Source organism: Acipenser ruthenus, chromosome 53 (assembly GCF_902713425.1).
Source record: "Acipenser ruthenus chromosome 53, fAciRut3.2 maternal haplotype, whole genome shotgun sequence".
Classification (NCBI taxonomy): Eukaryota; Metazoa; Chordata; class Actinopteri; order Acipenseriformes; family Acipenseridae; genus Acipenser; species Acipenser ruthenus.
Genome location: NC_081241.1, coordinates 8,347,104 through 8,360,635, shown reverse-complemented (window position 1 = coordinate 8,360,635; position 13,532 = coordinate 8,347,104). Strand labels below are relative to the sequence as shown.

The 13,532-nt window shown below is 37.7% G+C and overlaps 1 protein-coding gene across 1 annotated transcript; it reads right to left on the bottom strand.

Moving 5' to 3' along the window:
• Window positions 1-3,842: 3,842 nt before the first annotated feature.
• On the bottom strand, window positions 3,843-11,257 carry LOC131723178 (tripartite motif-containing protein 16-like). Its single transcript, XM_059016678.1, has 6 exons — window positions 10,682-11,257; window positions 8,468-8,563; window positions 8,045-8,278; window positions 7,729-7,888; window positions 6,900-6,962; window positions 3,843-6,156 (listed from the first exon to the last, which is right to left on the bottom strand). Exons 1-6 carry the CDS (start codon window positions 11,054-11,056, stop codon window positions 5,627-5,629), a joined length of 1,458 nt encoding a protein of 485 aa, XP_058872661.1. The 5' UTR covers window positions 11,057-11,257; the 3' UTR covers window positions 3,843-5,626.
• Between the last annotated feature and the right edge of the window lie 2,275 nt (window positions 11,258-13,532).

Sequence of the window (13,532 nt, the reverse complement as noted above, 5' to 3'; positions counted from 1 at the left end):
ATCTGCAATTAAAAATAAAAGTCTAAAATTGAGTCTTCATCTACACACAGTGCTAATGAATAACAGTCAACACAGGCAGTGTTTATTACACACACAGTGCAACTGAATAACAGTTAACACAGGCAGTGTTTATTGGTACACTTTATTATTACAAATGTGATGAAATATACCTTAAAACTTCAAATAACTACTGGTCTCCAAAACGCGCCGGGTCTGCTGGCAAATATTGTAAATAAATGGCAGGCCATTGCCATGCAATGAAAGTGACTCTCAGGATGAATTATTATTATTATTATTATTATTAATAATAATAATAATAATAATAATAATAATAATAATAATAATAATAATAATAATAGAAAACGTAATTTAAGGTAGGCCTACGTGTTTGTATATTTGTTTAATGCAGTTATTACTTATTAAAAGTTTTGATAATTTTAAGTGTACTAAAAGTAGTCCAGATACAAACGTCTTGGTGTATTTTAACAAGTTTTGTAGTTTTAACAATGTACAAGTTTGAGATTAAACAACACTTTAGAAGTTGGTATTATTATTATTATTATTATTATTATTATTATTATTATTATTATTATTATTATTATTATTATTATTATTATTGTGCTGTAAGGGTAGCCTACACACCTGTGTTCTGATATCTACAGGACTGCCTTTTAGTGGATTTAAATGTTATTATTATTATTATTATTATTATTATTATTATTATTATTATTATTATTATTATTATTATTAACAATGGTAGATCTAATTCAGGTTTTAAATACAAATGTGTACTTCTGCTTGTTCATTTTCCAACGTTTTTCATACCGTATCCTTGTTAACCAGTCTATATAAAAAGACCATAATAATGCTTTCACTTTATACTTGAGGGTGTGCAATACAATGTAATTTTGTTATAAAACAAAACTGTTACTTAGTTCCCACTGACACACCACCTTTTAACACAGTTGCTGGAATGTTGTGTGTGTTAGCGGCTCCTCAATGACCGTATGAAACATGTGAAGCTAGAGATCTAGTATAAACGCTGGTCTCAAATAATCCACCTGGTCTGCTGGCAAATATTGTAAATAACGCCCTTTCCATCATCATCACGGTAGGAATATGTTTTGGCCATATCTGTATTTAATTGATTTTTTAAGAATTGGTATGTTTTATATATATTTAAAAATGTCATTCAATAGTCAGTGCTGTAACAGTTTTAAAAAAGTGATCTTAAGTTTACTTTATTGTATGTGTTTTTTCTTCTTTGATTTCCATAAAATATGGCAAACATGTTTGTTCTTTTTTTCAGATTTTAATAATGTGATTTAATAAAAAATTGAATAACTGTGACTTTTTCTTATTTATTAAGACTCATTAATACTGTTTTCATTAAAAAAAAGGTCTTTGCCGCAGATTTTGACATGATCTTTGCAGAAAAACGCGCTTATCTCTGCAGATTTTAGGAGATTTGAATGCAGATTTCCATGGGGAGCTACCAAAACAATGGGTTTATACTGCCATCTAGTGGCTGAAAATAAAACTCGGCCTTTTCTGTGTTGATATGATACTGGATTCAAAATGTGGTATTCTTTTTGGAATCGCCAAAATTACGTCACGTAAAACGCGACTGCCCGCCTACTCCTTTCACATGAATATTAAGTAAGCCCCCGTAATGAATATTAAAATGGAAATGTGTGTATTTATAATATGTATGTTAAGTTAACTTTGAAGAATTTGAATGGATGTATTAGTAATCAAATTGATGTAATCATAGTCTGTTATATTATTGCAATAACTGAATGATTAATATTAATGATAAATCTACATTAATGACTTAGATTCTGGTATGGTAAGCAAACTTGTTAAATTTGCAGACGACACAAAAATAGGAGGAGTGGCAAACACTGTTGCAGCAGCAAAGGTCATTCAAAATGATCTAGACAGCATTCAGAACTGGGCAGTCATATGGCAAATTACATTTAATAGAGAAAAGTGTAAGGTACTGCATGCAGGCAATACAAATGTGCATTCTAAATATCATATGGGAGATACTGAAATTGAAGAAGGAATCTATGAAAAAGACCTAGGAGTTTATGTTGACTCAGAAATGTCTTCATCTAGACAATGTGGGGAAGCTATAAAAAAGGCCAACAAGATGTTCGGATATATTGTGAGAAGTGTTGAATTTAAATCAAGGGAAGTAATGTTAAAACTTTACAATGCATTAGTAAGACCTCACCTAGAATATTGTGTTCAGTTCTGGTCACCTCGCTACAAAAAGGATATTGCTGCTCTAGAAAGAGTGCAAAGAAGAGCAACCAGAATTATCCTTGGTTTAAAAGGCATGTCGTATGCAGACAGGCTAAAATAATTGAATCTATTCAGTTTTGAACAAAGAAGACTACGCAGTGATCTGATTCAAGCATTCAAAATTCTAAAAGGTATAGACAATATTGACACAGGGGACTTCTTTGACCTGAAAAAAGAAACAAGGACCAGTGGTCACAAATGGAGATTAGATAAAGGGGCATTCAGAACAGAAAATAGGAGGCACTTTTTTACACAGAGAATTGTGAGGGTCTGGAACCAACTCCCCAGTAATGTTGTTGAAGCTGACACCCTGGGATTCTGCTTGATGAGATTCTGGGATCAAAAAGCTACTAACAACCAAACGAGCAAGATGCGCCGAATGGGGCCTCCTCTCGTTTGGAAACTTTCTTATGTTCTTCTTTATTTTGAGAATCAAGATTTAGCTGTTTGCAAATAAATCTGGATTTTGTGAACTTAAATATTTGAGTTGAGTGGGGGATGGAGGGGGGTGATGCTGGGACGCCAGAATCACCGTTGAGCCCTCTTGAGGTGTCGTGGGCTAGTCGACGAAACACTGAGGATGGAAGGTGCCCACTTGAAAACCCCAGAGATATACCCTACTTAGCTCAATCCAGACGGTTGTCATGCTGATGCGCTGGGGAGGCCGCACTGTGGTTGATCCCCGGAGCCAGCATCGCAGCCGTTGTGTGTGCTGATGCGCCAGGGAGGCAAAATAAGCTGATCCCTGGAGCCAGCATTACACTTCAGCCATTAACACCAGACAGAAGGATATCTACATCATCATATGGAAGGAAACATAAATGGATGGAGACACATATGGATCACATTAGTTTACTGTAAAGCTACGTCTTAGTTGGTGCTTATCTTGGCGAGAGCCAAGTTCAAATCAGCTTGAAGTTCTAACATCTACTCTCGTGTAATGGAAATCAGAAATGTAAAAAATGGTTATTAAAATGGTTCTTATTTACATTCCTGTTTTGGTTTTAATTTAAAACCTCATTATAAAGATTGTTGACCTTAAACGGTGCTTTGAATAATAATAAACAATATAATTAATAAACAGTAAACTGCTCCCCCTCTCTAAACAACTTGATTTAACTTGATTTAAACAATAAAGAGTCTTTAATAATACAGTGCTTAGAACAGTCCTTTAGGTTGTGTGAATAGGGCCCTACATTTCTGTTGGAACCACACCAAGTGAAAATAATTGCTTTCAATCAGGCTCTGCGCAGCTGCAGAGTTTGTCCTGAAGAGGGCGACAAAGGTCAGGCTTAAAACACGTTTCTGCTTTTCCACTGTGGGCAGATTGAACATGTAATGCAATTTGATTGTGATTTACAATATCCATGGAAGTGTCTTCTTTCTTGTGAAGATATTTCACTCACATTATTGTTAAAATAAGCAAAATATTGTAATATTGAAACTTTTAACTGCCTAACGAGTAGACCCGATGCATCTGATTAAATGTTTGTTAGGGTAATTATCCACAATTTCAGAAATCCAATGAGATAATTTATAAACAAAATTATAATAACATGAGGAAAATACATCTTGATTGCTTTATAAAGGTATGCATGAAGCCTCACGTTTTATAGATTTGCCAGATGTACCTAAATCCCAAATAGTTCAGCCAGAGGTGAAAGTAACTTTAATTTCTTACCGGTACTGTATTATTGTTCATTCCCATCTCCTGTCCCTTAAATACAGATCAGCTTTTAGTATTACCATTTTAACTTGACAAACACATAATCAGAATGATCAAACAAATAATACATAATCTTGTTTTTATTTCTGAGTGGCGCTAACACAACCTGTGGTCCAGTGGTTAAAGAAAAGGTCTTGTAACCTGGAGGTCCCCGGTTCAAATCCCACCTCAGCCACTGACTCACTGTGTGACCCTGAGCAAGTCACTTAACCTCCTTGTACTGCGTCTTTCGGGTGAGACGTAATTGTAAGTGACTCTGCAGCTGATGCATAGTTCACACACCCTAGTCTCTGTAAGTCGCCTTGGATAAAGTCATCTGCTAAATAAACAAATAATAATAACCTAAACAATTACTCTTCTGTGGTCTTGCTGAGCACACCAATGCAGTTTTGTACTTTAAAATGTGATACAATCGCAAAACAGGGACGATTTACACTTTTACTGTTTTTGACCAGGACTAAAAATAAAGGTTTTTTTTGCTCTACTTGTTTCCTCATGAACCAAACCACGGGCGAAAAGTTTACTTCCGAGTCAGGTTGCCTTATATAGTTGGTTTTGATTGTGAAGCATCTCATGGTTTACTTGACAAAGAACTGGCAGACGGCTCAGGTGTCGTTGTCCTTCAAATCAACAGAACGAAGGTCTTGAAATGAGGACCCAAAGGATGTGTTGCAGTAAAAATACCTCTGTTAAGAAAAGGGAACAAGACTAAAAGGCTAATATATGCACAAGAACACAGAAACTGGGCTATGGAACAATTTCATGGTTGTTTTTTTCTGTTTCTATTTTTTCTTTCTAAAAGTAATTAGTATCACTGTCTATCATTCTACCTAGAATTCTATTCTAGTTGTATGTCTGTCTTTGGTATCCACTTCAATTCAGGACACTAAGATTTCAGTTTACAAAAGCTGCAAGAGTTTCCACTGCGATGAATAGGTTTCTTTTTTTTTAGTTTATCAGGCATGCTTCTTCCTGCACCGATCTACCCTGTGATGGTTACCATGGCGATCACACGCTCTTTCATCCTAAGTCTCGCGAACAGTACCTGAGGAACTGCGAGTTCTTTTGCTTAAATACAAAGAAACAATTATGTAGCCTAAACAATCGTTTTGAGAAGTTGACCTTGACAAAATGTTTTGCCGGTACTCTGTACTGCATCATACCGGCTTACTTTCACCTCCGAGTTCAGCTACATACTATAAATATTTATAAATATACATGTGATAGACACAATCCAATTTAAAACAAGAATATGGTTTTCTGAGAATCTTGCCTGTCATGTTTTTCAAACCTGCACATTTGAGACATATACTCTGGACATATTGAACATTTTATGCTGAAACAGCTGTCCAGTTGTGAGTGTTTACAATTACAGAAACACTCACCTGACAGATTAAACAGTAAAAATGAGGCTGTCTCGGCCCCAAGTGTAAAAACAAATAATTCACCTAATTTCACTCTGCAGGTGGCGCCGTTTTACCCCCTAACTTTCATCCAAAGTTGTGTCAGATTGAACATTCCCGTCACCCGAGGAGTGGAGAGGGCAGACAGGGAGTTCAATACAAAGGTTTTCTTGCAGCACAAAACAGTCTAGTTCAGCTGGCAGATTGTTACAGGGGAAGCATAAAAAATATAAAACCCAGGATAGAGCGGCTCAGTGAATGTGGTTTGGAATCTGTGCAGGAGGGTCATTGTGTCAGAGACGCCATAAAATGACAGAGTGCCATCATTAAAGTCAAGATACACTCCTATTCTGGGGGAGCGGGGGGCAGTTATTGCAGTTTGATTGTTATTGTGCCAGGCAGAGTAACTGGAACCAGAACAGTCCAGTATCCAGGACTTGTCATTGCATCCAAGGAGACAGGAATGATCCCCTCCTTTCCTGCTGATTCCTTTATATGTGACTCCTATAGAAGACCACCCCCCACTGCACTCAATCTCCCAGTAACAGCAAGGCCCAGACAAACCCTCTCTACAAAGCACTTGTTCCCAGCTCTCAAATCTCTCTGGGTGACAAGTATATTGCTGGGTCTCTCCCCTCCATGTCACCTTACTATTCCCTTCAGACAGACAGAGGTTTCTATGCACTGTGTTGGGGTCCAGTGTGAGCTGACAGGAATCTGATTGAAGAGAAGAGTAGAGAGACAGTTAGAAAAGTCAAATCACTGAGAAAATCAAGTCATAGTCTGCTGCATCCTCAAATCACTCCCTCCTCCCTGCTTCATCTGTCCCTGCTCCCTCCTCCCTGCTCCATGCTCCCTCCTCTCTGCTCTCCTCTCTCCTCCCTGCTCCATGCTCCCTTCTCTCTGCTCTCGCTACTCCCTCCTCCCTGCATCATCAGTCATTGTCTGCTGCATCCTCAAATCACTCCCTCTTTATTATTATTTACAGGTGTTAATTAAATCAATAAACATCCTTGCACCTGAAAATAATTGTCTGTCTGTTTTGTATCCGTTCTGCACTGCACTCACATGGATTCACTTACCACTTTGTCACATACTGCAATATACATTTACTACCAGCACAGGATAGCTGTTCATTTTACCCCACAACTGGTTTTACATGCATTGTACATGTATTAAAAGATGGGATAATTATCTATTCAGGGATACCAAGATATTTAGGGAGAGAAAGGTCTGAGTGGAAAAACAGGCAACAAATGCCCGTCCCTCGGTCATTCTGCACATATTCATCTGAACCAATACTTGTTGGAGATGAGTGTAGATTAATGGATTCAGAATTACTAATAAATAATAATAATTGCTACCCTCAAGCTCCACCCCTCCCTGTTCTGTAGTGTTAGCTCTTCTCTCAATGGAGTGACACATCTTTCAATCAAATGTTTCAGTGAAAACAGACTTACATTTCAAAAACTCAGCTCTGTTCCTGTCTGGAGCCTGCAGACTGTAAACTGCAACTTCATTTACTGGGCATAAAAAAGAGAGAAACATAGAAACATAGAATTGAAACATGTGGATTCATACACAACACACAGAAGACTCAAAACAGCAATCTGCTGATCTTTAAAGACAAAGTGCATCTGTTCAGTTTTCAATGTAGCAAAGGACCCAGCTGACTCCATCAGGAATCTTTAACTCAAGAACTAATTTAATACATCTCCAGCCACTCTTTTACTGAGGAGTTAGGCCCATCCAAAAAGAGAGAATGTCTCTATAGATAAAATGTTTTACTGGATGAAAAGCCTTACTTTTTAATCGTCTGTTACTGCTCCTAGACCCCAGGGTATAAACTGCTGTTTCATTTGTTAAATAAAATAAAGAAAACTGTTTTAAACCAAAGACTTTACTGTAGAGGATGTAGAATACAAACATGACCTCCAATTCCTATAAATCTTTGATAAGAAACTGCAGGACTATAAGTTAGCATCCTATACGGAATGAATGTGTTGTATAATGTGTGAATCCCTATGTCTGTGTTTGAGTGCTACTGTGTTGTTTTCTCATGTAATGTCTTTAGAAACTATCTTCCTTCCTGCTATCATCACTCAAGATGTCACTGTAAATGAAGTGTGGAATTTCAACCTGGGGAAATCATTTGAAATAAAACATCTGCAATATTCATATAGCCACCAATCTGCAAGAGGTCTTTATTAATGTCTTGCAAGTCCTGTCCCTCCTCAAGCCATGATCTATTTGAGAAATCTCTACCAAAGGAATCTATTTCACACCAACCTGATGCGGTTATTTGGACTAATTCCCCCTTGCAGAAGTCCTCAATATGGTCTTTAAGTTCAGATACAGCTTTCCTCACAGCCCCAAAAGAGATGTCTGTATTCACAGTGACGCTGGGTAAGTCTCCAGCTTCAGGAGGGGCACAGAGAGACTGGAAATTCTACAACAGGAAAGTGGAGAAAAGGAGTTTTCAGTGAAAAACAGAATGGGGTCCAAAACATTCCTGGGGAAAAGCAAGGATTTATTCAATTGGATAGGTCTGTCTGAAACCGTCCCAGTTATGTACTTGAGATTTTCTAACAAGCAGTGATGTTACCTGTAGAAAATGGATGTGATCCTCTGTCTCTGAAAGCTGTTTCAGCTCAGCGTTTCTCCTCCTTAGCTCAGCAATCTCCTGCTCCAGTTTCTTCATGAGTCCTTCAGCCTGATTCACTGCAGCCTTCTCATTAGCTCCAATCAGCTCAATAACTTCAGTGTGGATCTTCTCAATGGATCGGATCAGCTCAGTAAAGATCTTCTCACTTTCCTTTATTTCTATGCATGCAGATCTCTGAGTGAAAGAACACAGTAGAGGAGACATGGTTAGAATTGATATCAAAAACACATCAGGCATAGACAGTAAACTTATATAGATATGTTCCAGTCCATCTGTTAATAATAATAATAATAATAATAATAATAATAATAATAATAATAATAATAATAATAATAATAATAATCCCCTCTTGTCAATACCCACTTTCAGTGACTCCACAGCCTGTTTCAGCTCCTCAATTTCTTTCAGTCTCTCCTGGATTCTCTGTTGTATTTCTGTCTGTGTCTCTCCCAGCTGCTTCTGTGTAGAAACAAAGTGAAACAGTGGCATCTCTGATGGGGCATTGAGTGATATCCTGTCACACCCAACACAGGCCTGTTTAAATATGCTATTGAAACTGACAGAATCATTTTAGTTCAAACAGATTTTCTATTTTTTTGTCCCCTTACCTCTTTACGATGTTTGCAATAATAATGAGTGGCTCTCAAATATAATTTTCTCTTCAGTTCTAGTTGCACACCATAGATATCTGTAGAACAAGCTAGATCATACAACATGTGTAGATAGTAGTAAGATACAACATCATCTAGTGCATAGGTGCCAGCAATACAAAAGGACACTTGATCCACAGTAGCTGTCCACTAGATGTTTCGTACTAGTAACTCTGAATGATTGCTGATCTAGCATGTCTTTGTTTTGTCAAGCACCTAGGTAACTGAAGCGACTTTATCTTTAATCTAATATGTATTTAATATTAATATTGGTCTTTGTTTCTGTTTCTAAATCTTTAAGGTCCACCTAATGACAAAATGACCATCAGCAGTCATAACTTTAAAGGCAGTTTAATCAGGCAGTATTATGGACACCCTAACAAGTCCTATATCTTTGTAAACAGCAGCCTTGTTTATTTCCTGCATTTCTGGCCTTCGCAAGCCTGCATTGAAGTTATGATGCAGACATCGTAGATTTAAAATATAGAGAAGAAATGGTGACTCGAAATGAAAATGAACCTTCAGAGCTAACAAAAAATGAAAACAGATTCATGTTGTTATAAAATCAATATTTTGAATGTAGAAATCTTTTAGCTATTCTTCTGATCTGTGTGTGTGTGTGTGTGTGAGAGTGTGTGTGAGAATGATTTTGTGTGTGTGTGTGAATAGTATTTGTATTTTTATTTTGTGCCTTGCTTGCTTACTGAAAAGACACACTTGTAACTATTTCTCTAATGTGAGAACGAGGGTGTGTGTGTGCAACAGTAAGTCTGTGCTTGTTTACTGAAAGACACACTTCTTTGCTGCAGCTTGTCAGCAGATCTAGGTGTCGAGTTACAGGCTCCTGGTGAGTGGTGACATAAGCGTTTTGTTCACAAAGCCTCAGGCTACAGCAGGTGACTGTGTGTCTTATCTATTGGGATGCCTTTTTACACAAGATGGTAAAATATAATACTTTGTATAGCATAAGCTTTTCTGTATGTATTTGTGTTTTATTTTATAATTACAGAGTAGAAGCTCAAGCATATCTGCACCCAAAAGAAGAACACCCTCCCCTCCCACCCCCACAGCAGCTCTCTCACATGAGAAGAGGAACACAAAAGCAGAGCCTGACCAACAAGCAGCTCAGCCTAAATGTGCTCCTGCAAGCCCCCCTGGCACTCAGCTGCACACAGGCAGCACTTACACACTTTGTTTATTTCCCCGTTTTTGCTACTTTTGTAAATATGTTCATTTTTTTCTTTGCTTTTAGCTCATTCTATTCAGAATGTACCCAATGTTCATTTCATGTTCAAGTTTCATTCAGCAGTGTTAGATTGTAGCCAGCAATGCTGATTGTTTTAATAAACAATACATGAAGATCTTTTCTAAAGTGTTTTTTTGTGTTTTTTGTTTCCTACACCAAAGAGGGGGAGAGTGAGATTGCTGAGTGTTGTTTTACATGCAAGCTCAGTTTGTTCCCTTTCATTTGATGTGAGACACTTGCATGTCTCCCCTACAGTTATGAAGCTGTACGCACAAATCTGAAAACATTGAAAACAAGCGGAAATTGACCCGGAGCTTACAGAGTTTTAAAATAGGTGCTTGACTTTGGGAACTTTATGTTTACACAGTTTAACTAATTAAACTATAATGTCTTAAACAATGAAACTGACACATGATTCTATAAAATAACCAAATATACAAAATACTAGGAATATAAATTATAAATTTTTACACTCAATTCCAGTGTACAACAAACTACCCAACTTAGCTTGAAATACATTTGAATCCCTAACACACACACACACATATATATATATATATATATATATATATATATAAACATCTGATGTGAAACTGTATAACGTAGTAAACAGACAAGTTAAATATCCCTGTGAATTCATATCTTCTAGGGTAGTTACAAGGAAATGGTTCAAACCCTTACCTGTATCCCAGTCCTTTCTTTCTCAGCTGAGACTGTATCATGGCTCTTGTGTTCCTTGAGAATACATAATGCACAAATACACATCTGATCCGTTCTACAGAAGACCTCCAAAACCTTTTGGTGTTCAGCACAAAGCTTCTGCTCCAGATTTCCAATTGCATTGATCAGCTTGTGCCTCTTGAAAGCAGCTCCTTCATAGTGTGGCTTGACGTGTGTTTCACAGTAAGAGGCCAGGCACGTCAAACAGGATTTCACAGCTTTGAACTTTCTCCCAGTGCAGAAATCACACGGCACATCTCCAGGTCCAGCATAACTTTGAGCAGGAGGAGGATTGAGTCCTGTCTTCTTTAATTTCTCCACAACTTCAGCCAGCATGGTGTTTCTGCGTAGATCAGGCCTTGGGGTAAAGGTCTATCTGCACTGGGGGCAGCTGTAGACACCTGTATGATCAGTCTGATCCCAGCAGTTCTTAATACACCCCATACAGTAACTGTGTCCACATGCTGTAGTGACTGGGTCCTTCAATATCTCCAGGCACACTGGACAGCTGAACTCAACCTGAGACCACAAGTTTGAAGCCATTTTTGCTGCAGTGATACAGAGAGACTGATGATTTCACAACAAACAGAACTGCTTAAAGCTCTTAAGAGGTGAGGTTTTGGACTGAGGCCAGGTTTTAATAAACAGGTTGAGCAAAAATTGAGTTACATGTGTGGTGGAGTGTCCCGCCCCTATCTATATGTGTTTAATTATTATTTGTATTATTGTTTGCGATGCAGATAATTAGCATGGCATATTGTTATTGTTTTATAGTTTAAAAACCTTGTGAGGTTGCATGACTGATCAGTTAGTGATTTATTTAGCTAGCTAACAGTCATGCATCCTTATTAAACTCGTGCAGACAGTGACCATCTCCCGAGTTAATTGATTAATTGTTGCTAATCGGGAGATGGTCACTCTATATAAACCTGCAGCTCTCTACCCTCGGGGAGAGTGTACAGAGGTGAGTACGGGAGAGCGAGCAATGAGAGCTAAAATAACTGCTAAAAACAAATGCTAAGCGTGCTGGTTTACTCCAGCATGATACTTATTTGTTTATTTGTTTGGCCAACGCGCCTTTTTGTTTGTAGTGTTTTGTTTCATTTAAACCTTTTGTTTATTTTATTTATGTTATTATTATATTATTTATTATGTTGCCCCTTCCGGGTCCATGAAGTCATCACTGTAAAAGCCCAACCACACATGAATGGGTCGGGTTTGGGTCAAGAATGTTTCATTTCCTGATATCTCTCCTGCTCAGCTCTCTGGTTTCAGTGCACACAAGCCATGCATTCCACACTGTGAGTAGCTTTGTGTTTTAAGACACCAGACCAGAATCTCAGCTGGAACTTCTACCAGCACTTTATAAGAAAAAGACACCATAGTGGAGTGTTTTAACATGTTCAAGAGAAATATCAAGCTGGAGTGAATCTAGGAGCAGTGCAGTAATGCTGGAATATTTTAACAGGGAAATACTATTTCAAAGATTACAATACAATATTGATATATAAAGAGCCTTCTGTGAAACACCTCAAAGCGCTGTACATGTAATTATAATAATAATACAATACCTTGTTGAACAAGTAGGATTTTAATTTTGATTTAACAATTGGCCCTGATGCTGAGTCCCTGATATGCAGATGCACTATGAGGATGCATGATAGTTTTCTCTGACTTCACTATGATGTCATGGTGTGTGATGTCATTGTGCACCACACCCTTTAGCTGTAAGGTCACACAGGTGCTCAGGGCTCTCAGGACAGAGTCCAGCCTCCTGTCTAGAGCAGAGGGAGAAGCAGCAGAAATAGCTGCACAATATATTACATCCTGCAGCCACCTCATGCAGCCTCTCAGTGCATCTGCTGTGCTCTTATAGTGAGGAGTGTCATCGTGAAGTCAGGCATATCATCGTGAACCTCAAAGCATTTAAGCCATCTGCATGTGGGATAATGGTATACAAACTCACTACATCAAGGGAAATAAGGATAACGCTCTAACTTTGTAACTTCATTTTATAAAGTTGGCTTATGAACGCACCTGTATCCCTTAGAGATGAGGGTAACTCCACCACTAGTGGTCTGAGACACAAATCAATGTAATTTGAGAGAGGAGAACCTAGACCAGAAACTATAGGACGACCTGGTGGATTATCAAGTGATTTATGGAGCTCAGGTAGCACATATAGTATAGGCTTAACAGGAGAGTTACTCTTCAGATACAGATGTGCATTATCAGACATGCAGCCAGATTCCAATGCAGATTGTGTAAAACAACCTCTTTCTGATTTAAAACCTCGATTCCTCATGAAGTTCTGGGCTGGAATCAGAATATGTGCTTCTGCTGTTTCTGTTGAAATGATACAGAGACAGGGATGGGTTTCACAAGAAACGAAACAAAACTTACTTGAGTTGTATAAAGCTCTAAGAGGCAGGGTTTGGGACTGAGATTTTGATAAACAGGTTGAGTAGAAACTGAGATGTTTGTTAGCGTTTATCATTCACTGAGATAAACAGGGATAGGTTTCACAAGAAACGAAACTTACCTGTGTTTCTGAATTCCAGGAGTTATATAAAGAGGCGGGGTTTGGGACTGAGATTTTGATAAACAGGTTTGGCAGAAACTTAGATGTCTGAGACCATTGATCATTCCATGAGATATCTCGTGTTTATTTTTTTTTTTTTATGTGACACCATTTATTCAACGTTTCAAACTATTGCAATTTGACTCATAACATGATAGTGTTTTATAATTGGGTTGTTTTATAAGCAATGTTATAAAAAAACTCTAAAGATACTACAAATTAAAAAATGCA